A 23,117-nucleotide genomic window follows, 5' to 3' on the forward strand; every position below is an offset into this window, starting at 1 on the left:
GAAATAAAAGTTAGGAGGCAAAGCAAGTAAAATTACGGCTTCAAACCTATTATTACATAAGAATTGTTCTCTAACAATTAGCTAACCAATACATAAGTCTGGCATTGTTAATCGACTACGGACTAATAGTTACATAACTCGTTTAGCATCCACAACCAGACATAGCATTACTAGAATGAATTTTGCGCTAAAGTTTTTCAACACAACTAGTTCAAAGTAGGCATGCGCTAATAAACCAATACAAATAGGTGAGCTGGAAGGTGTAGTACGAAAAACAACTTCTGGGTGTTTGAAAGGTATTGGAGTAAGAGAGAGAGAGAGAGAGAGAGAGAGAGAGAGAGAGAGAGAGAGAGAGAGAGAGAGAGCAGGGGAGAGGTTAGCAGTGAAATGAACTTGACCCAACAGCTTGGTGTCACACATCCAGCAGGAATGGTCCATTGGGTCGTTGTAGATAAAGAGAATGAAGATGAGAGGCTTTCCTGAGAGGCAGCAAAGGACGGCGGGGTCAAGGTGGAAGGCTGAGGTGGAGGTGGTGGTGTTGGGGTGGAGGTCGAGGCGAAGAGAGGGAGAAGGGTCGTATGGGTAGGCAAGGTGTTGCTGCGAATTTTGCAGAAGCAAGGGGTGGTGAAGGGACGAACCCCGAAGAGTGAAGGGGTTTGGTTAGAGATGGAAGTTTCAAAACCAGATATTCAACGCAGGAAGGGAGAATGATCCATGGTAAGGAGGAAGAAAAAATGACAGCATTTTCACTTAAATTTCAAATTTTCAATTTCTAACATGGCATGAAACATGGCACACCGTTACACTGAAAAAAAATATAATATATTAAGAAAATATGACAAAGACAAAGATCTAAAAAAAATGTTCATTAATATGAATAAAAACTATTAGCGCAATAATATTTCAAAATATAATTGTGAAGTTGTCTAGACGTGTCATGACATGACATTGCTTTATAAGATAATATATACAATCATAACATATATATCCTATTAGTACCTATAAGCATATACATCACCATAGCATAACCTATAAGCATGTATTAATTACATGTAAACACCAATCTTCCCTAACTTCAATGATTTGATTATCACGATATTGTTGGCATCTACAACTAGAAAACAGGAAAGAAAAATAATATAAAATTAGTTAATTAAATTTTTACTAAAAATTAATTATGATAATTAAGATAACTTACATAAGTTGGAATTGTCCCTCCTTCACAGTATGTGATAATTTCCTTCATATATCGACACACGTAATATCCGCAATCATTGTCGTTGGATTGTTTTGGACACTAGAAAACCAAAAGTAAAAAACATCTTTACAATTTGAACATAACAATAAACCAAAACCCACAGTAAAACCAAAACCCATAGTAAACTCCAAACAGATTCAGTGCATGGTAACAAACAACTATATACCATATACAAGTTTAAACTCTTAATAGTAAGTCATGCTTTCATTACAATCGTATACTCCTCCAACCAATTTCATAATAATACAAGTTATTCATTTAACCAGTACAATGCAACAAGGGAATAAGTCTTCAACCATTCAAGAATAAAAGTTATTCACCTAACCAATACAATGTAGGCAGCCAAAACGTGAACTAAAGGTCACATAAGGTCATTCAACAATTTAATTATCCCAATCAAGACATAGTACACATAAAACATACTAGAGTAATGTACCTTAATTGATGTCCACTTGATATTGTTTGACTTAGACTTTGAAACCACGTATCATGTTTGAGTTCGATAGGTTTGTATAACCCTAGTGAATGAATAAAATTAAAGCACGTATAAGTAAAAACAATACAATTAAAATACATATATGTGAACTAAAAGTATACAACATGTATATTCTTACATGTCAAACAATTTCTTCAAATATTGCCTCATACTAATGTCTACCGCCATTGGGTCAAGATAATGAATTATCTCTAGTTTAAGATTGATTTCGAGCAAGACCTAATGTTTGCTACAATTTGAAATGAATCAACAAAATTAGAATTCATACATCTAACTTTGAAAATAATATGTTGTTGATAAAGTTGTAAAGTAAGGTATTAGCCGATATTAATAGGTGCAAGAACAAACTTATCAATCACCACATTATCAAGAAAAAGAGTAATTTTTTTTGCATTTCCTCTTTCATTGGTAGCTCATGTGTTGTGATTTGGGGTGATAGAAAAAAGAATCCTTTATCATTTGGCTTAACAAGATTTTGATATAGGTACCTTATAAAAAAAATATAAGAATGTATTAGTAATATGATAAGGTGTCAATCTAAGAATGAAATTAATGATTAAAAGTAGTATATGTTGTACCCGATATATATAGAAATTGTAGTTGCACCTAGCCATGCATAGGTAATAACTTCTTCAATAATTTTTGCATTAACGATTTCTTTATGATCATCTAGTCCAAATATTTTTTTCTCCATTTGTATTGGAAGAAATGACTTTGATGGCTTTAGTTTTAGGTATGAAGAAAGGTAGTTGCACCATTCAGGAAGATTGAGATGAAACACTTTACAATGAGTGTGTTGAATGGTTATTTTTCCTTGACATTTCTTCTTAGGTGCGACACATTCATTTGTATTATTCATCCTTTTCTTTTTAGATTGAGTGAAATCCTAAAACATCATCAATTAAACAAGTTAGGTAATAAATAAAATATGTTCATAAATATGAATAAATATAGTTGTATAAACATACCTCATCAACAACTTGTATGAGATTGATTAGCCATGCCACGAATGTACCTATTGTTTGTCCTATTGTCATCATGTTATTTTCAACAATAGGTATGTTATTTTCAACAATAGGTATGTTATTTTCAACAATAGGTATGGGCAAGGATACATTTGGTTCCAAAGCAATATCTATACTCACTTTTACATGTCCTTTAGGTAGAGGTCTACCATGTAGTGTATCACTTTTAAAATTATGCAATTTTCCATGGGCAACCAAGCAAAGTGATGGTGATGATACAAACAATTTACAACTTGAGACCCCCTACATTATAAAATATAATTATAAGATAAATTATTTAAAGTGACCAAATGTAGGGAGCTTTTAAAGTAAACAAATTACACTAACATTACTTCTAATATAGAAAATAAAATTATAAGACAATCTCCAATGTGACTAAATATGAAGACCTACGAAAGTTTAAAGTAAGCAAATTAAAGTAATAATGAAAGTAACGTAGATAAGTTAGTTACCTCGAAAAAGCTATTTGATGACCGTGTGCAACTCCCTTGGCTACTATTGACACCAATATCAGCTTCTTCAATAGTATTTGGTGTGTTAATTTTTCGAAGTGAAATAATCTCATTTTCCATTCGTGTCATTCTTTCATTGATGTCTTTCAGTTGAGCAATCAATTTATCATGCTCATGGTGTGTATAACGCTTTCTGGACGGGAAATAATCTGTGACCAACTCCAAATCTCATTCCCCTAACACGATTATACAATGGTGTCTTTGCATTTGTTGTCAACTTATCAAACATTTGAGGACAGTCTCGCATATCCTCTTCGATAACGTTTGCAATCTCCTTAACTTCATCTAACTTATATTTTGTTTTAGTCTCTTTCAGCGTATAACTTGTATTATCACGAAAATCATTATCTATATGATTTTTTCTAATTTCACCATGTTTGATCCAGCATGACTAACTTTTATCAATTCCATTGCATATTAAATGTTCTTCGAACTCATTTGCGTTCATTACCCTTGAATAACAACACTTCAAGCAAGGACAAATGATTTTACCAGGGTTTTTTGCATGTTCAACTGCAAATCTACAAAACTCTTTCACTCCATCCTCGTATTCTTTTGATAATCGACTAGCAAATATCCATTTTCGATCCATATTTTCATAATCTATCAAGATTAGTTAATATAGTATTAGCTATATATAGAAACTAACACTATTTACAATAATAAACTATAAAAAATATTCATCTCACCTCAACTTTGAACACATCATATATGTAATAAAAGTTCACAACTGCAATTTACAAAAAGAATAACAATGCAATTAGTAAAAATGAAAGGATTAGTTAAATCAAACTACAAAACATGCACGGAACCTATTCAAAAAGCACATTCAACTAGATTTATCTTACATTTATTATATATATAGATATGTCAAATTAACTTCTAGTATGAACACGTTAAGCTTAGATTGGAAGGTTTCAATCTGTTAGAACCTTGCTTTTAGATGTCAGTGGCTGGTTTGTGTATTACTGGTTGCTTAGAGTCTCAATTTCAGGAGGATAATTGCTATAAGAACTATTCCAGGTGTCTTAGCTGTTATAGTGTTTATTTTTACAGTGTTTAGTTGCTATAATGTGTGATTGTGTCGTATGACTATTAATCATCATCTAAATTCAGGTACTCAAAGAGCTCCGAAGACATTGCTTGGTGAAATCACTCTCAGGTGAATCTGATAGTTTTGGATTATCACAGCATAATGATGAGGGTATATGTTCACAATGCACACCACTGATTTTATTATCGAGAAGCACCGAACCAAGCACTATATTTTTATTTTTTAAAGGGCAGCATGGGCTTTAACATATAGTGTAGGTGCCTTACCAACTTTATTAAAGTCTAAAAGTTAATGACATTGACTTATCACATGTGACACAACATGATCTAGCATTTAACAATTAGTAGAATAAATACCATAGAAGATGCAAGCAATTGTCTCCTCTTGGCTTATAGCAACTAAACATTTCTCTGCCATATACAATCTTGAATCAACAGCCCAAAATTTACAGCTGACCATAATCCACTCTAACAGGCGTAAACAATGCTAGTCATACGATACAACTGAATCCAACACATCATTAAGTTATCTATACTATTAAACCAATGCTCATAAGCGTTACTAATCATATTAACTCATTTGCTTCACAGTTCAAACAGACTCAATATTTAAGAAGGCAATTTTCAATGACAACATCCATACAACAACGTCAATCAATGTGAACAGCAGCAACTCAGTTCTAAAATACTTAACCACGCTCCTTTTTTTTTATTATTCTAATTATCTGCCTAAAATTTTTTTATTAAATTCTCATAATTTCGTTTGAAACAGTCTTAATTACTGTTGTAACCGCGCCACCCATATTTCACATTAAATCCTAATTACAATGTAACGACCCCAAAATTAATATCCCTTAATTCCAATACCAATATATGTTTCACTATATGGACTGCACCCGCTTAATTGCACGTCCAAAACCAATTTCACTTCATTCCTCCACCTATTTTATTCTTATTATTATTAATAGTATTTTAATCAATTACTTCCTTCTCCAATTCAATGCAGCCCAAATTAGATTTCCAAGTTAAACCAGAGACACGTTAATGCCTTACAGTGCCAATCTTTCCTAGTTTAAAGTTGCTATAATAATTTTATAAAATCATCAAAAAACAAAAAAAAAAAATAGATGTTGCTACGAAGAGGTGAACCCAAGAACTCCGATGCTAAACTAGTGTTTTTACCAATTAAGCTACCTAACCAATTAACCTAGAACGTCAACTAACTCTAGAATTAGCTAATTCCAAGTACACTAGATTATCCACGTTAATTACTAAATCCTAAATCCTGGTTCATGTACCAAAATCTCAAATACTGGTGTGGTTCTCGGAATTCTAACCAATACCATGTGCAATTCTCCAACAGCCATAAAACACTGTATCTTAACCAGTTAAAATAACCCAATGCTCCTAGAGAACCTATTTAAATTCTTATTCTGCCTATAACCCTCCTTATATGTGTGGAATTATAATCTGTCTATCATTTTAGTCACATGACCGACAAGCCTATCCCACTGTTAGATCATTAATAATTCTCTTTAATTACCTCACTTCACCAAATAAAAAGAATAGTCTATATTTCCACGAACAGCTCTGTAGTAACACAGCAGAGAACTATCTCTTCTTAACTAACGAAAAATATTAAATCGCTACAACCATCCAATTAATCAGGAAATCGAGTCTCTTATACTAGCAGAAAGGTTTCGTACCGGAATAGAGTGATATGATAACCGTTGAAAGTATCACATCGACTAGAGATAAGACAAATTTATAATATATAAGTAGATGTAAACCTCATCTTATAAATCGATGTTGTAAGGTTGAGTTAGGCTTAAAGTCCACTTCTTAACATGGTATCAGAGTCAGCCTATCCTAGCGATATTTGTTGTTTGTTGGGTATATTGTCTCACCCGCTATCGGACCATCCATTAATGTCTAGTTTCACGCTCGAGATGATGCTTATACCTCAGTGTGAGGGGTGTGTGTGGATGCAAATTTCACTTTATAAACCGATTTTGTGGGATTGAGTTAAGTTTAAAGTTCACTTCTTAACACTAACTAATTTATGTATTGCACCAGATAAACTCCAACTCAGACCAATAAAAACAATGAACGTCACATACATATATAACCAATCATAACCAAAAATCTACTCCCAATCACAAAGTACGTTAACTGCATTCAGCATACAGCCATCAGAAAGAAAAGCCACCCAGTTATATAACATCACATTTCACATAATCAAAGACAAGGCTTAGCACCCAAAGGAAAGAAACAAGACATTCTGCTCCCTCAACCCACGACACATAAATAATCACAGAAAGAAATTTACAGCCCATGGACATACACATCCACAATTCATCCCACACAAAAATAAGAACATCAACCAAAACCGGATACAAAACGATTACTTCATCACAAAACTTAGAGCCAGAGAGTTAGTTTCCCCTTACAAGACCTGACACAGGCCACACACGACAACATGATCTAGCATTTAAATGTAAGTCTTCCTACTCAAATAGAATTCCAGAATTAAACTTCATAGGCCACAAGTAGTATACGTGATTTTGGACCAAAGAAAAGACTCAAACTTCAGCAGGTATTATTCATACCTATCATACATGCATAAAGCACCTAAGATCAAATTTTTAATTACTAGAAATGCCCAACCAGAATTCTCCAAAGCCCACCATGCATTTAAGTATCAAACTACCCATCTGAATTAGCAATCGTAACATAAAGAATCATAACACATACTGTAAAGAATCATACACATACTGTAACATAAAGAATCATAACATATTTAAAACCCGACCTTCATTCCTTTAGAAACACCAATCGTAACATAAAGAATCATAATTCTACACTTTTCCAATTATCATATACATACTGTAATATAATTTCTCTTTTACACTTACCACTCAATTTTACAATTTGTTATAGATCGTCAGACTTTAGACCATTATTCTTGGCAGTAGCATAATAGCTCTGCACTTCTCATTTACGTAAAGATACAAAACCGGTCCTTAGTAATATATACTTCCAACCAATTATTTAGAATCATTATACTGTACTACACACATTATACACACATTAACAGCAGCATAGTCCAAATCGTAATCATTAGAACACCTGTACATGCTGACTTAAATAGAATTTACATAAAATCACTCTAACTACCACCCATAATTGATCCCGCACTGGGTAGACCATTAACCCTTACAAAACAGGTTATCACAGAGCAATATGACACATAATGTACACTGTCACACATTTCAGACCATGAAATCAAGTTTTGTTATTCAAGTTGAGTGTTCTCAGGTCATTTTCAATCAAAAGTCAGAACATCTATACTGATTCAGAGTGTTGAAACAACGTAATACTAGTTTATGATCATACCTCAACAACCTAATGTTTAACAATACAGCAGGGCCAACATCCAGAGTACTCATATATCAGCAAGTTGAGTAAAGCCCTTAGATTATACTGAACAACCTTCAACCCATCAGAAATGTTCACAGCAATTTCACCACCCATTACAATTTAAAACCTAGTTCACTCTTACCATTCAATCATCTATGAATTAAGTTCTGAAATAAACTTAAGCATGCATTGAAAATTCTTTCATACCAATAATTTCAGAGAAGAAAATTTACCACCTCAAAGCACAAGACTTCCAGCAATTTATCATTTAGAAGCATCCCTCCTAATTAATCTACTCCTTATGGACACCCAAAATCATACCAGTATAACATTTATAAACATATTTACTCTTTAAAATAAAATAGTGAACAGAACATATATTTTTATGCATTCCAATTAACAATTATTATTGAGATAAATACCTCCACATGGGTCTTGTTAAAAAATATCACTCAGGTTAATCCATAAATTATTTAGGCTGCTAGACAGGAAATCATCACATAAATCGTTTCATGTATAGCTCTAGTTTCTCAAAAACGCATTTTAAAAATGCCAAGTTTATGAATAGAGCGTAACACTAATTTTATTGTTCAGAAACACAGATTTCGGTCCTAAAGCAATATGGCAAGATAGTCACATTCACACTTAAGCAGCAAACAGATGCAGATCATTTCTGACTCTAACCATTTGTAATACATACCACATTATATCCCAAAACCATACAAACATTATCATCATAAGTCAAGGAAAAACAAAATTTTCAGAAACAACCCATCACACACGCATACATCATGTGACCAGCCCAGTGAAAGCAACAGAGCATGATTCAATAATCTCATATAGTCAACAGAATTACCACACTTCACAGCCATGATAAACCTTGGCAACCACCCATACAACTTTAAGGTATCAAATTGATACTACATGCGTTGCATCAAGCCTCTATTGTCCTTACTACAGTTCTACAATAAGTAGGGTCCATTTAACTCTTATGTTAAAATAAAGAAAGCATGGCCTAATAGAACAAATAAAATGGGTTGCAGAGAAATAAATTGCTTGGATGGTTCAAAAATAAATTCCATAATCTCATTATGGGGGAACAACTACTATCGTAAAGCTGCCACTTTGGCAAGGAGACATGTACTAAAGAATTTGGCACCGTAAGGGATGGCCTACAAGGTAAAATAAGAGAATGAAACAACTCTAAATTCTGCATATTGACTATTATGCCTCATGTTAGGATGAAGGGCCAATACTAAAAAGGAAATTGCTTCAGAAAACGTATTGGACTCTTCTTGCAATTGAAGTTGAGTAAGAGTACATGGCATCATACAAAGGGAGAAGACTCACCAGAGGAGTATCGTTCGCCCTCAGGGTTTGCGCCGGCAACTCCGCAAGTGAGAACGGATCCTAAACCTAGTGCACGAAGAGAGATCCTACACCCAGTACACGAACGGAGCTCTAAAACAAGTGCTTCAGGCAAGGCAATGACGAGATCAACCGAAAAAGGGCAAAGGACAGACAGAGAAGAGAAGGAGAGAATGAAGAAACCTAATACCTGAAATCAATAGACCAACGAAGCCCTACAGGCAATGCCACACGAACAGTGATGAAAACGGTAGACTGAACGCGAAAACTGTTTTCGAACCTTAAGAAATAGCGGTTTTTTTTCTATTTCAAAAAATTAAAAAATAATATTAAATACTTATAGATAGTATTATTTTTAAAAAACATTATTTATTATCGTATCTATAAATAAAGCTTATTTAAAAAAGTTATTTATTGTTCTATACATTCATATATAGAGTTTAAAAAAGTATTACTCATACACACACGCACACGTATCCACTCACGTTTTCGTTGGATATTTATATAAATAATAAAAAATTACTATTGTTCATCTTCTAAAATCTTCGTGTAGGTATTATGTAGTATAATATATTGTATGTGTATCTGAGTGCCAAACATATATAAATGACATAATTACAAACCAATATTGAAACACTCTATCATTTCCCATTTTTATCGTTATTTTTAATGTTAAATAGACAATTGTTTTGTTTATCGCCCGAACTTATATATATAAATATAAATATAAATATATATATATATATATATATATATATGGGTTTGCTAACGCGTACGCTTGTTTTTCAGTTGGTACATTTTAGCAATGTGTACCGGGTTTTAGTAGACAAAAATATCCATGGATTCTAAGTTCTAAGATTAAGGGTATTTTAATAATTTTCATTCTCAAAACTAAAAAAAAAGGAAACCCCCAAACCTTTACTCACCTCTCTCATTCGTGTAAACCCTTTCTCTTTCATCTTTCTCACTCCAATATTTTCTCTGTCATCCCTACTGTAGCCCCAATTGAAAAAATCAGAAACATCCTACTATAGCCCCAATTGAAAGTTAAACAATCTTAAAAAAAAATGATTTTATAATGAGTTTTGATCTTATAATTTTTGTCTTATCTAATTTTATCCAATTTCACAAGCATAAAGGAATTGGTAATTGACCTGGAAAAAATCAGAAATACTTGTTGTTAAACAATTTCTTACAAAAAATGACTTTATAATGAGTTTTTATTTTATAATTTTTGTCTTATCTAAGTTTATCTAATTTTCACAAGCATAATGACATCCGAAAGAATTAGTAATTTTTAGAGATAATGATTCAACATATGCACAGATGATGAAATTAGAGAAATTAGTGAAGATGGTGAAATTGAAGAGATCTTGAATGAACCTTTGCCTCAAAGTGAATATGTCAATGACTCAACTCTTTAGAAAGACAAATTGTTTAAAGGCAAGTGTTTCTGATTTTTTCAATTGGGGCTAATGACAGAGAAAAGGTTGGAGGGATTAAAATACCCTTAACCTTAAAACTTAGAATCCATGATATATAAGGGTATTTTTGTCTACTAAAATCCGGTACACATTGCTAAAATGTACCAACTGAAAAACAGGCGTACGCGCGTTAGCAAACCCATATATATATATATAGATAAATTAGTATGTGAATACTTTTTTTTTAGTATGTTTAATTTATGGGTTAAATATGTTTTTGATCCCTTAACTTTTAGTGAAAATTGGAATTAGTCCCTCTTCAAAACTTTGGACTAATTTAGTCCCCAAACTTTAGAAATGTGTGAATTTAGTCCTTTTAACCAAATTTTGTTAACTTTATTTGATGTTTCAAACGCATTTCTCCGTTAACATTGAAGCAAAAATGTGTCAAATGGTATAAACAACTCAAATGCTATCATGAAACGCACTTGAAACATCAAATAAACCTAACAAAATTTAGTTAAAAGGACTAAATTCACACATTTTTAAAGTTTGGGGACTAAATTAGGCCAAAGTTTTGAAGAGGGACTAATTCCAAATTTCACTAAAAGTTAAGGGATCAAAAACATATTTAACCCTTAATTTATTTGACATACTCACAAAATTTATACACGTGTCTTTATACTTTTAAAATATGTTTTGAAATCTGACATTGAGATAATTTTAATCGGTGCATTCCATTTTAAGTAAATATAATTTTCCAAATATCATACTCGGTTTTATTCATCCTATATAGTATTATTAAAAAAAAAATCTAAAACCTCAAAAAACATGGAAGATTTGCAGACCACATTGATTTTGTTATGTGAAATTGCAATCTAGAAAAATACATATCAAATTCATAAATTTTGTGATGTTACAAGTTTGTAATAATTATGGATGTTTCCATGTTAGTGAGCATTTTCTTTTCATTCTGAATGAACAAAATTATGGTTGAAAAATCAAGTCTCTTGTTTAAAATAGAGATTTATCAATCAATGTATGATTAAAATAAACTTTTCCTCATGCATAACATCAGTAATTCCTTATATAAAATTCTTACACTCAAACAACATTACCATCCCCTAAAAGAAAACACCAGTTGGGAAGGGAAAGCCATTTGCCAGATATGGTGGATCAGTATTACACCATTTATAGCCAAACCAGGCAGCATCAGGGAGGGAGAAGTTTATATTGAAGTGTATATTGAAGATGGGAAAACATGCGTTGCTGCAGGAGATTTTCACTGATTCAGGTTTCCAATCATCCACTGCACCAGATCTATATAGCCACAGAAAACAAATATCGGATAAACATGCCCCATTTATCTCAAATACATCTAAAGAACATTGCTCGAATCTGCCTGGACCATCTAATCTTCCTTTGTATACCTGCTAAATCACAATCATAATCATAAAAAGTTTCCTTAATACCCAAAAATTGATATTGTGTACTTTAGAAAAGGTTAACCATCACAGAGCAAAAAGCTTAATTTGATTCTTACAAAGTGAGATTTTAAATTCAAATTATGTGAATGAAAAGTAGAGAAATTTTCATCAAAGTCGATGAGTATTTGTATTATCATAGTTTCAAATGAGCATGGCTCAAACTAGCTGCTAGTACTATGCTGAGTAGCAAGGTTTTCGGTAACCATTACATATACATAGATGTAATTCTTGTATAAGTTATACAAGTACCTAGTATTTTTCAGTTTACTCACTTTTGTCAATTTAAGAATATAATTAATGTTATCTTTGAACAGCTGATAAACTAGAACAAAAATCTTCTCCAAATTAAAATGAAGATAAAAAAAACTAAAAGGGTATTGAATATCATGGTTCTAGAGCTGAATTTCAATTCACTGTCAGGTTTTTGCTTCCAGCTTTCTTCTATAAACAATGCATTTATCAGTACTTGGTTCAAAACTAGATATATCGAACCCCGTTAATCATGAGGTGGAAGAAAGAAAGAGAGAAACAAAATTTCAAATTCATTGAATGAAAAATGCGAAGCAAACCTCGTTGCCATGAGCATCTCCAAAAGCAATTCCGATCTTCTCCCATGTGAACTTGGGTGATGAACACCTTGTAGATATAGTTACAAGGTAAGAACAGTTCTGTGGAGTCTTCGTCTGTTGAACACAAAAAGTAATCATGAAAAAAGAAAAAGAAAAAAGTGTTGCTTGAAAGATCACACTTCGTACCTGAATATAGCCAAAAGAGAAGGAATCAATTGCAGGATTTTGAAGAGAATTAGATTTGGATTCTGAGACTGAAAGGGATAATGCAGAGGCAAAGCAGAAGAAAAGAAGAACCTGCTTCATCATTTTCTTCTGCATAAACTTTCACTACAAAAGTCAATATAGAAGTCGTGCTTTAGATAATTATTAGTTTAATTATATGCCACTATGTACCCCAATAAAGGACCACCCTAAGTTATTATAAAATAAATACTACTTGTTCGAATGAGATTATTCGTAAGTTTAAAAAATATATATTTTTTATACGATAATGTTAATTCGTACACAAATTAAAGTGGTTATATATCATATTTTTTACAAATTAATCCTTACATAAATTAATTCCATTTATGAATTTTTTTTTCACTTTTAAATCATGTACTGTAGGATACCTAATTCACCAGCGGTCGACCGGTAACCCGGGCGACATGGCGACAGTTAAAACTAATAATAAGGGTATGCAATACAAAGTTCCCCTACGGTTGTAATGTCACACGATTACATGTTGATGTCGACCACTTGGTGATGTTGACCATTTGGTGATCGACAACCAAACAGTGACGTCGCGACATATATCGCTCGCACGACATCTCGTATGTTTATGTCGACACATACGACGGTCGACATATAGTGAGCGATATCATAGTAAACGGTTCAGCAGTTAAGAATAAGCAGTTACAAATATTAGCTTAACGCCACGAATCACGCAAGTAATTGACTCAGTATCAAACACGACCTAGCAGTTACAACTTCCAAATAGTCCACTTCGGTAACTGTCCGGATTTCCAGGTAAAAGGTTTATTTCCCTGTTTTAAATATGCAAAGCAGACCAGAAAAAAGGTACGTTTTTTCCCTAAAGAAAATTAAGAGAGAGATTATTCTTCTTCTGATCGATCACACATTCCTTTCTTGACTTGAGCGTCGGAGTGCCTTTGCAGGTACCCAGCCCATCTTCCTTCAGAGAGCAGAGTACAGAGAGAGAGCACCGTAATAGACATCACAAGAAGAAGCTGTCCAGATTTGTTAGGTTGGTATCTCGGTCTCCACATCTCTACCGAAACAAATCACTTTAATGAAAAAAAAGTCGTGACATGTATTTCAATCCATGAGCTGAATAATTTTACATAATGAGAACCATCCAAAACAAATTGGTGGTTTGAGTGTAATAACAAAATTTCGAAATTTGAAATATCCGCACCCTGATTTACAATTCATTTTAAGACAGATATTTTAACAATTTTTTTAATAATTATTTGACAATATATATTTAAAAGAGATCAATTACAAAATATTATATAAACTATTATAAAAAAGTTGTCGAATTATAAAAAAAATATTTTCCTTCGTTTTATTTTCACGAAAACTAAAGAATAATTCAAAAAGGTTTAATTCCTATTTTGGTCCCACTTTTCGTAGGGTCTGTTCAAATTGGTCCTACTTTTTTTCAAAAGTTCACTAAGATCCCACTTTTCGAAAAAACGGTGCAAGTTAGTCCTTTTTGGTTACGGCGTTAAAAAACTAACGGCACAGCTGCCCAGCTGGAAGAAAACTGATGAGCTGTACATTTTTTTTGTTGACGTGGCACTGTGAATTGGTGATTCATCCTGAGAGCAGTGGATTCATGGCTGTTTTACCCAAATTGAAAAGCAAAGTTAGGGTTCTGAAATCTAAAAGCAGGAGGTTTCAGCAAAGTTAGGGTTCTGAAATTTAAAAGCAGAGGTTTAGGGTTAGGGATAAATTCATCACAGAGTTGTTCTTCCTGTTCGAAGGCAACCTCCAAAGGATTTTCGCAATCCTCACACGGTGTTGTTTCCAGGGGAGTTGGGATAACCCCTATTTGCCACTGTGGTGATATTGCTGTAATGAAAGTTGCTAGAACTTCAAGGAATGCTGGGAGGAAATTTTGGGGATGTCGCCATTACAAGGTGTTTTGAATAGCGTACTGTCCACTTCCATGTGTTTTGGATTTTATTTGTTTTAACATTTTTGTGTTCTTGGTGAATAATAGGGTGGGATATCAAGTGGGATGTCATGTAATTTTTTCAAGTGGTGTTCTGAGGACAATGCTGATGATAGAGATGGTACAATTGTGAGACAAAGCAACAGGATATTTGATCTGGAAAATAATGTCAAAGAGTTGCAGAGAAGGATAAAGTTCTTACTTGGAGTTGTGTTTGCTGTTATTGTGTTGAACATTATGACATTGTGGTTGTGTTTAGCTTGATCTTAGGTGTGCAATGTGCAATTTATGTTTTGTTCATGTAATGGGTTAGGTGTTTAACATCATGTTTTGTTGATGTAATATCAGTTGTTGTAATATGAGTGAACAATCTGAGTTCGTGCAATAAAGTTCGTTTTAGTCCCCCCTTCGTTTTAAAAATGTTAAATGTGGTCCCCCTTTGCTTTAAAAATTGTTCACGGTGGTCCCTTTTTCCTTTAAAAATTGTTGAAGGTGGTCCCTTACGTATATTACTGTAATACATATTAAGGATACCTGGCAAAAAACAGATATAATTACATAATATCACTACTTCCAAATATCACAACATAATATCAGTACAACTATAATAAGATATTTAATTAAAGTGCTTAATAAGAATTCAACATAGACAATGAAAGTGCTTAATAAGAATTCAACACACACAATTAAAGTACTTAATAAGAGTACAAAATACATCCAAATACATCCAAATTAATGGTAATTAATGGGAAGGAGTTGATCAAATTCTGAGTGGGGAGATGAGTGTTGGTCATTGATGTAAACGCAAGAAGTGTGGAGTGACCCGTGATGAGTAGAGGGACGAAGTAGTGCAAGGGATGAGTGTTGAAAAAATGGTCTGGTAATCGTTTACAGAATCCTGGTAAACGATTACCCGAGAGAAAATTGGATTTTGTACATAAAGTCCAACATAGGTAGTCAGCCAGGTGAACAGGGGTCACCATTGGAAAAAAAGCTTAGTTTTAGGCAGTTGTGCACCTGTCTGAGGCTGGTCCAGGTGTTTCAGTGGTGGGAGAGGGTGGTTGGTGATGTGATGTGAGTCCAATGAGTGTGGGGTGACCCCTCATTAGTTGGAGGAGCAAGCTCTGCAAGGGATGACTAAGAGTGTTCAAAAAAGGGCTTGGTAATCGTTTACAGCATCCGTGTAAACGATTACCCGAGAGAAAAATGGATTTTGTACAGAAAGTCCAACACAGGTACTCAGTCATGTGAACTGGGGTCACCATTGGCCAAAAAGGTGAGTTTTAAGCACTTTTGCACTTTTCTTAGGGTGGTCCTGGTGTTTCAATGGTGGGAAGTGATGTTTTGGCACCCCATGATGGAGGAAAAAAACAATGTTTATGAGATGAGCAACTTGGGTGAGATAACATGCTGTCAACTTTGACCTTTGCTGGCTATTTTACTGATAACTTTTCCCACCGACCTCCAAATGATGTGATTCTTTTTTTATTAGAAACTAGACTCAAAAATCTTTCCAATGACTACTAATTTGTATTTTTTGGACATCTGAGTTGATACAGTTTATTCTTTCAAGTTAGCATTTCATATATTTTTGCCAACTCTGACCTTTGCTTGTTCTTTTGCTCATAACTTTCTCCACCGAACTCCAAATGAGTTGATTCTTGTTTTGTTGGAATCTACACTCAAAGACCTTTCAAATTATGCCTTAGAAATCAAGTTTACACCTTTTTTGACACTGTAATCGATTACAAGGACACTGTAAACGATTACCCGAGAGAAAACTGGATTTTGTACAGAAAGTCCAACACAGGTACTCAGTCAGGTGAACTGGGGTCACCATTGGCCAAAAAGGTGAGTTTTAAGCACTTTTTGCACTTTTCTTAGGCTGATCCTGGTGTTTCAATGGTGGGAAGTGATGTTTTGGCACCCCATGACGAAGGAAAAAATAAGGGTTATGGATGTAATATGAGTGAACAATCTGAGTTCGTGTAATGAAGTTCGTTTTAGTCCCCCCTTTGATTTAAAAATGTTAATTGTGGTCCCCCTTTGCTTTTGAATCTGTTCACGATGGTCCCTTTTTCCTTTAAAAATTTTTCAAATTGGTCCCTTACTACATTACTATAATACATATTAAGGATACCTGGCAAAAAACATAATATCAGTGCAACATATTTAATTAAAGTGCTTAATAAGAATTCAACATACAGAATGAAAGTGTTTGATAAGAATTCAACACAGACAATGAAAGTGCTTAATACATCCACAATTAAAGTAGTTAAGAAGAGTACATATTAATACATCCAAATTTTCAACTAAATCTATGGATCTTTTCTTCTAATGTTTAACTTCTGCCTTTGTATTGGCTCACTTAAATCTCGGATGGAATCTTGACTTGGTTGTGGTGGTTGAGGAGATTGGGGACTTGATGGCTGTGAAGGTGCAATGGGTTGTGAACTTTGTGCCTGTGTTGATTGTGTTGGTTGGATGATGGCTGGATTTAAAGGGCACATTTTTTTGTTGTGCCCCAGTTCACGGCAGATACTACATCTCTTTCGCTGCCCACCAACACTCATCTTGGTCCCATCTTTTGTTAGCTCCCATGGCTCCATTCTTCTTTTTTTCTTGGGTCTCCCAGGCATGTTCCTCTTAGGTGGTGGCAGTACATCAGGACAAGTAGTTTTTTCCCATAAGAGGTGGCCATTCCCCTGGAAACAACACCGTGTGAGGATTGCGAAAATCCTTTGGAGGTTGCCTTCGAACAGGAAGAACAACTCTGTGATGAATTCATCCCTAACCCTAAACCTCTGCTTTTAAATTTCAGAACCCTAACTTTGCTGAAACCTCCTGCTTTTAGATTTCAGAACCCTAACTTTGCTTTTCAATTTGGGTAAAACAGCCATGAATCCTCTGCTCTCAGGATGAATCACCAATTCACAGTGCCACGTCAACAAAAAAATGTACACCTCATCAGTTTTCTTCCAGCTGGGCACCTGTGCCGTTAGTTTTTTAACGCCGTAACCAAAAAGGACTAACTTGCACCGTTTTTGCGAAAAGTGGGATCTTAGTGAACTTTTGAAAAAAAGTAGGACCAATTTGAACAGATCCTACAAAAAGTGGGACCAAAATAGGAATTAAACCATTCAAAAATGTAACGAACCAATTATAAACTGACATAAAGTATCATTGAAAAATATTTCCATACACATTCTTTGTGCCTAGCGCAGGGCATAGCAAACACCGCTTTCATTTCATGATACCGAAAACCACTCTTCACTTCAATTTGGTTTTCATTATCTGTTCTCACGTGTATTTCTGTGATTCTCTTTCTAGATTCTTTGTCTCTTAATGTTGTGATGTTCTCGCGTCTTCGTCAACCTTCCACCTTTTACCATACTTATTCATTCATCTCCACGATTTGACTAACCGCGGACCCAGAAGTTTGATTAGCTCTAAAACTTCAAATTTCCCGTTTTATTTGTGTTTCTGTTTTTGTAATTTGGATTTGGCGTTTTGAGGATCATGGGGTGGTACAGAGGGGGAAAGCTCGTTCATGATCTTTTTCGCAACTTGGCTTCAAGGGTTACGCCTCAAACTCCAGCTTTTCAGCGTAGTTCGAGAATTTGCCAATCTGGGTATTTGGGTTCAGGTTCAAAAGGTGCTAGTTTTAATGGGTTCTCCTCGTTTTGTTCAATTTCTAAGAGACTAGGCGCTCGAGGCGTTGATGGAGTTAACAAGAACCTTCGCAATTCGTTTCTGTTTGGGGCTAAGAGATTTTACTACGTGGATCCTAACAATGTGCAGCATTTCAGGCCAAGAGGCCCAAGGCGTTGGTTTCAAAATCCTAGGCATGTTTTCATTGTTGTCATGGTTGGTTCTGGAGTTTTAGTCACTGTTTATTTTGGGAACATGGAAACAGTTCCTTACACCAAGCGAACCCATTTGATTCTGTTGTCGAAAGCCATGGAGAGGAAGCTTGGGGAGAGCCAGTTTGAACAGATGAAGGCTGGTTTTAAGGGCAAAATATTGCCTCCTATACATCCTGATAGTGTGAGGGTGACAATGATTGCAAAGGATATAATTGATGCATTGCAGAGAGGATTGAGGAAGGAGCAGGTGTGGAGTGATTTGGGGTATGCATCAGAGCATTCTACGCTGAGTGAAGGACATGGAAGGGAGACATTGGATGCATTGGCTGCTGGGAGTGGTGACAAAATTGAAGGGAATTGGCACAAGGACGATGAGATTCTTGATGACAAATGGATTCAGCAAAGCCGGAAAAAGGGTCAGGAGAAAGGTTCAGAGGCTGCTACATCACATTTGGATGGAATAAATTGGGAAATTTTGGTGGTAAATGAGCCTGTAGTTAATGCTTTCTGCTTACCTGGTGGGAAGATAGTTGTGTTCACTGGTTTGCTTGAGCATTTTAAAAGTGATGCAGAGATAGCAACAATTATTGGACATGAGGTATTATACTTGTGCTTGGATTAAATTTAAGTCCTCGCTTTTGCAGCTTAATATGCCTACCTTGGCAGACCTAAAGCTCACACCGTACAGCTTGCTAACGTGTTCTTTTGCACAAATGATATGCAAACATGTGAGTTTATATGGGTTTTATTGTTAATTAGGTTGGGCATGCTGTTGCAAGACACAGTGCAGAGGGTATTACAAAGAACCTGTGGTTTGCTATTCTACAGTTGATACTTTATCAATTTGTGACACCTGATATAGTGAACACAATGTCATCCCTTTTCTTGCACCTACCTTTCTCCAGGCGGTATGCTTTGTTTACCATCTCTCTTCCTAACCAATTGGTTTCCTGTATGATCTGTTATAATATTAGATTCATTTAGTGGGAATTCATTGAAAGATAGTACTTGCCATGACTTGTTGAAATACGTTGAGTTTATAAAGCAGTGTTGTTGCTTTGTTGGATTTCTAAATAAATTGCTTTGCTATATCAAGCAGAACAAGTAGCTTATCACAATGTTCCTTCAATTTGGCTGTTGAACCTTAAGTACTTATATTTTTCTTACATGTGAAACATTATGTGAACTTGACATACATTCATTTTCTTTGAGTAGTTAGAGATTTTTTTAAATTACAGAAGAAGTTAAAAACAGAAACCAATTCATGTCCAATTATGAAGTGGAATCTATATGCAAATTGCATGATTACTATCTAATTTACCGTGACTTGAATATATCTTGTGTTCAGATGTATGGTTTTTGTACCATGATAGGATGAATCCAGTTGATGGATACATACTGAATGACAGAGCTGATATTTGTTGCAGTTGTACACGTATAGTCAATATTTATCCTTTTAGCTTCTTAATCACAGTAGAAATATAGAGATGTATGATTGATTTCTTGGACAACCTCCAAATGATTCTTGGAAGTATCTGTCAAATCTATCCAATTGGGATGATTCCATCTAGCTTGGACTCTGGACACTAGTTGAGAAAAAAAAAAAAGGCAGAACATTCACTATGCTTTGTTATATGAAGGCATTAGAAAGCAAACCTATATATGGTATGTTCACTGCATAGCAGTTAGCATCTACATGCATTACTGCATAAATGGCTTTAGTAAAGGAAAACCCATAGCACTAGACTCCTCCAGAGGATTACTCTCCTCCTAACCAACTCACAAACTCCTACTTCCGTACCTCCTTCTCACTCTCCCTTCTCTCTCCTATAACAGAATTCCCCCTTCCTAGATTCTTGACACGTCATTCCCCCTCCTAACTAACTTCTCTTTCTTTCCCTAACCCCATTTTCTTTCTTGTGACATAAACATTCGATATTTTGGGCCTCATTGTTCCTTCTATAATTGTTCCTTGTTGAGTAATAGGCCCATGTGCACTTCCCACCTTATGATCCTTATTAGGAGTCCTATCACTTATCCTCTTATCTTATTTTTAATTATCTTTTTCTACTGCTATTTGTGCTTTAGATTTGTTCATACTATTTGTGCTTTAGATTTTTTCATACTATTTGTGCTTTAGATTTGTTCATACTATTTGTTAGGACCGGGAGGGTTTATGAAAGGAGAAATATTGTAGAGAAATAAAGATGAGTACTTAACTATTGGGCAGTTAAGGGGGCGGAAAAAGGTCTATAAAAAGGACCTCTTTTGTAGTTACAAGTAGACAGTTTGACATTTGTTGATTTGTTGACCAGTCATAGCACCTGGTGAAGGAGGTTAAGCTCCTGGACTATTCTGTATTTTTGTTTCTTTCTTGTGAATACACACCCATTATTCATCTCATACTGTGTGGTGTTTGTTTCTGTGAGCGTAAGAGTGTGAGTGAGTTAGATTTCTTACCTGAATCCCTAACACTATTTGTGTTTCCTTTCTGCTTTTTAAGGTTGGCTTTCCATTGAAATTGTACACGTCTGGTTGTGTTCAAACTGCCAGTTTTTGTTCGTCTTGGTAGATTTTCATTGAAATTGAAGTTTATTATAATTACAACAAGCTTCTGTGATGCAATGCTAATTATGGACCCATCAACAATAGTAATATCGTTTTAGTGTTGGTTCTTTGGGTTACAAATTTTCTAAAAACCTCAATTTATTCACAGGATGGAAATAGAAGCCGATTACATTGGGCTGCTGTTAATTGCATCAGCTGGCTATGATCCCCGGATGGCACCTAAAGTTTATGAGAAGCTGGGAAAGATTACTGGTGAGTCTGCCCTTAGAGATTATCTCTCTACTCATCCTTCCGGAAGAAAAAGAGCAGAATTGTTGGCCCAAGCCAAGATAATGGAAGAAGCGTTTTCTATATATAGAGACACAATAGCAGGACGTGGAGTTCAAGGTTTTCTTTAGAACTGCACAACCACCCTTTTACGTGATTCAAACTTCAATGAAAGGTTTTTATGTTCAATATAAACTTTAATGGGAGATTCAGCTTAGCTTAAACTATACAGAGTTGCAATCAATTTCTCTATTTGATTGTGTGAGAATACCTTCTTGCATTCTTTTACAAATGAAAAATGCAAAAGAACTTTTTCTATGATGTGCACGAATTTATTAAAAGCGTTATAAGGAGTGATTATTGAGTTTGATAACTTTAAATTCAATTCGAAACAATCTACTTATTTGACTTTTTAATTCAAAAGAATAAAAGAGAAAAAACAATGAGTTGAAATCGTATTTAATGAATGAAGAAAATGAGTTAATACAGTAAATAGAAGAAATTTCATATCTTCGAATATGTGATATGATATGCCTGACAAGATTAAATCTATTCTTATACTTATAACATCTGCTTTTATCATATGTATGATTTCACTTTACCTCAAATTGGTTATCTAATTAAAATATAGTATGTTATTTCACTAATTACTTCCACTACTTCAACACTTTTTTTCTTCAATTTGACATGTTCATACGAACATGTGAAGTCATTTTTGAACACAGCTTCTTCCCTAAATTGACTAAACATCTAAAGTTTCCGACAACTATGAATAAGAGAAAGAACATTGTATTGAAACATAAAATAAACAATGTCTAAAAAGAACCTTTGCATTGAAACAATGGTTAGAAAATTAAGGGTGGTAAAAAGGACATAGTCTCATGAGTAAACTTGACAGTTTAGCTGAAAAAGAAAGGGATTGAGATGACATATTCAATCTAGCATCCTGACACAATTCGTCTAGTTTGATAATCTGACATGTCCATTCGATAGTTTGACATCATTAAAAAAATCTAAATGTAAGGAATTCGTTCACCATAACACTCAGTATCACTAAAAAAATCTAAATGTGTGAATTTTTTTTTTTGTATTTTGAGAAACTCAAAGCAAGTAGAGATACTGGATTTAAATAAATGATAAATAATTCAAAATACAATCCTGTAACCTGCTCGACAATCTGCCCAACAACCCTTCCAACCTAGCATGAGCCTGCTCAGTTCGGTATTTTAAGTTATAAAATTTAACCTTTTCTTTTAGTGATAGGTCAACTTGGCCTAACCTGTTTTTAGCGAATGAAAGTTGAACTGGATTTAAACAGGTCAAATTGACTCGTTTTCTTTTGTAGAAAATGTCATTTTTAACAGTCGAATTATTCCTTGGTAACTGAAAGGAATAATTTAAATTACAGTAGAAAAGTTCAAGAGTGAAACTGACACTGAAAGTCTCAGTCCAAGAGTGAAAGTCTCAGTCCACGTACACAAGAAACAACATGAGAACATTTAACTCAGATTTTTCGATGTTTCTTTTTGTTCGAAACATTAGAGGGTTACTCCCTGCACCCCACATTTTTTTAAAATTTCAAAATTATCCTTTATATTTTAAAAATTCTTCAACAGATGTGC

General features: G+C 34.3%; 3 protein-coding genes across 14 annotated transcripts; 1 reads left to right on the plus strand and 2 right to left on the minus strand.

The window, feature by feature from the left end:
• Positions 1 to 860: 860 nt before the first annotated feature.
• LOC148199725 (uncharacterized) lies at positions 861 to 9,400 on the minus strand. 11 transcript variants are annotated; one of them, XR_015786183.1, is made up of 9 exons: positions 9,115 to 9,375; positions 3,981 to 4,021; positions 3,232 to 3,894; positions 2,900 to 3,022; positions 2,723 to 2,769; positions 1,873 to 2,640; positions 1,695 to 1,776; positions 1,199 to 1,297; positions 861 to 1,114 (listed from the first exon to the last, which is right to left on the minus strand). XR_015786183.1 is itself a non-coding variant. In XM_088114062.1 (6 exons), exons 1-3 carry the CDS (start codon positions 3,358 to 3,360, stop codon positions 1,951 to 1,953), a joined length of 462 nt encoding a protein of 153 aa, XP_087970188.1. In that variant the 5' UTR covers positions 3,361 to 3,367; the 3' UTR covers positions 861 to 1,114; positions 1,199 to 1,297; positions 1,695 to 1,776; positions 1,873 to 1,950. The 11 variants fall into 11 exon arrangements, 1 of the variants encoding a protein (XP_087970188.1); XR_015786181.1 differs by having other exon boundaries at positions 2,723 to 2,781; XR_015786184.1 differs by having other exon boundaries at positions 862 to 1,114; positions 1,873 to 1,983; positions 2,723 to 2,781.
• Positions 9,401 to 11,549: 2,149 nt separating this feature from the next.
• On the minus strand, positions 11,550 to 12,968 carry LOC148199726 (embryo-specific protein ATS3A-like). 2 transcript variants are annotated; one of them, XM_088114029.1, is made up of 3 exons: positions 12,799 to 12,968; positions 12,613 to 12,726; positions 11,550 to 11,989 (listed from the first exon to the last, which is right to left on the minus strand). In XM_088114029.1, exons 1-3 carry the CDS (start codon positions 12,931 to 12,933, stop codon positions 11,681 to 11,683), a joined length of 558 nt encoding a protein of 185 aa, XP_087970155.1. In that variant the 5' UTR covers positions 12,934 to 12,968; the 3' UTR covers positions 11,550 to 11,680. The 2 variants fall into 2 exon arrangements, with proteins under 2 accessions (XP_087970155.1, XP_087970156.1); XM_088114030.1 differs by having other exon boundaries at positions 11,550 to 11,986; positions 12,799 to 12,964.
• Positions 12,969 to 18,004: 5,036 nt separating this feature from the next.
• Positions 18,005 to 21,880, plus strand: LOC148199727 (Peptidase family M48 family protein). The gene is made up of 3 exons (XM_088111508.1): positions 18,005 to 19,258; positions 19,420 to 19,568; positions 21,377 to 21,880. The coding sequence occupies exons 1-3, from the start codon at positions 18,314 to 18,316 to the stop codon at positions 21,624 to 21,626; spliced, it is 1,344 nt and encodes a 447-aa protein (XP_087967634.1). The 5' UTR covers positions 18,005 to 18,313; the 3' UTR covers positions 21,627 to 21,880.
• The last annotated feature ends 1,237 nt before the right edge of the window (positions 21,881 to 23,117 follow it).

Source organism: Vigna umbellata, chromosome 4 (assembly GCF_029865625.1).
Source record: "Vigna umbellata cultivar VRB3 chromosome 4, Vumbellata_1.0, whole genome shotgun sequence".
Taxonomy (NCBI): domain Eukaryota; kingdom Viridiplantae; phylum Streptophyta; class Magnoliopsida; order Fabales; family Fabaceae; genus Vigna; species Vigna umbellata.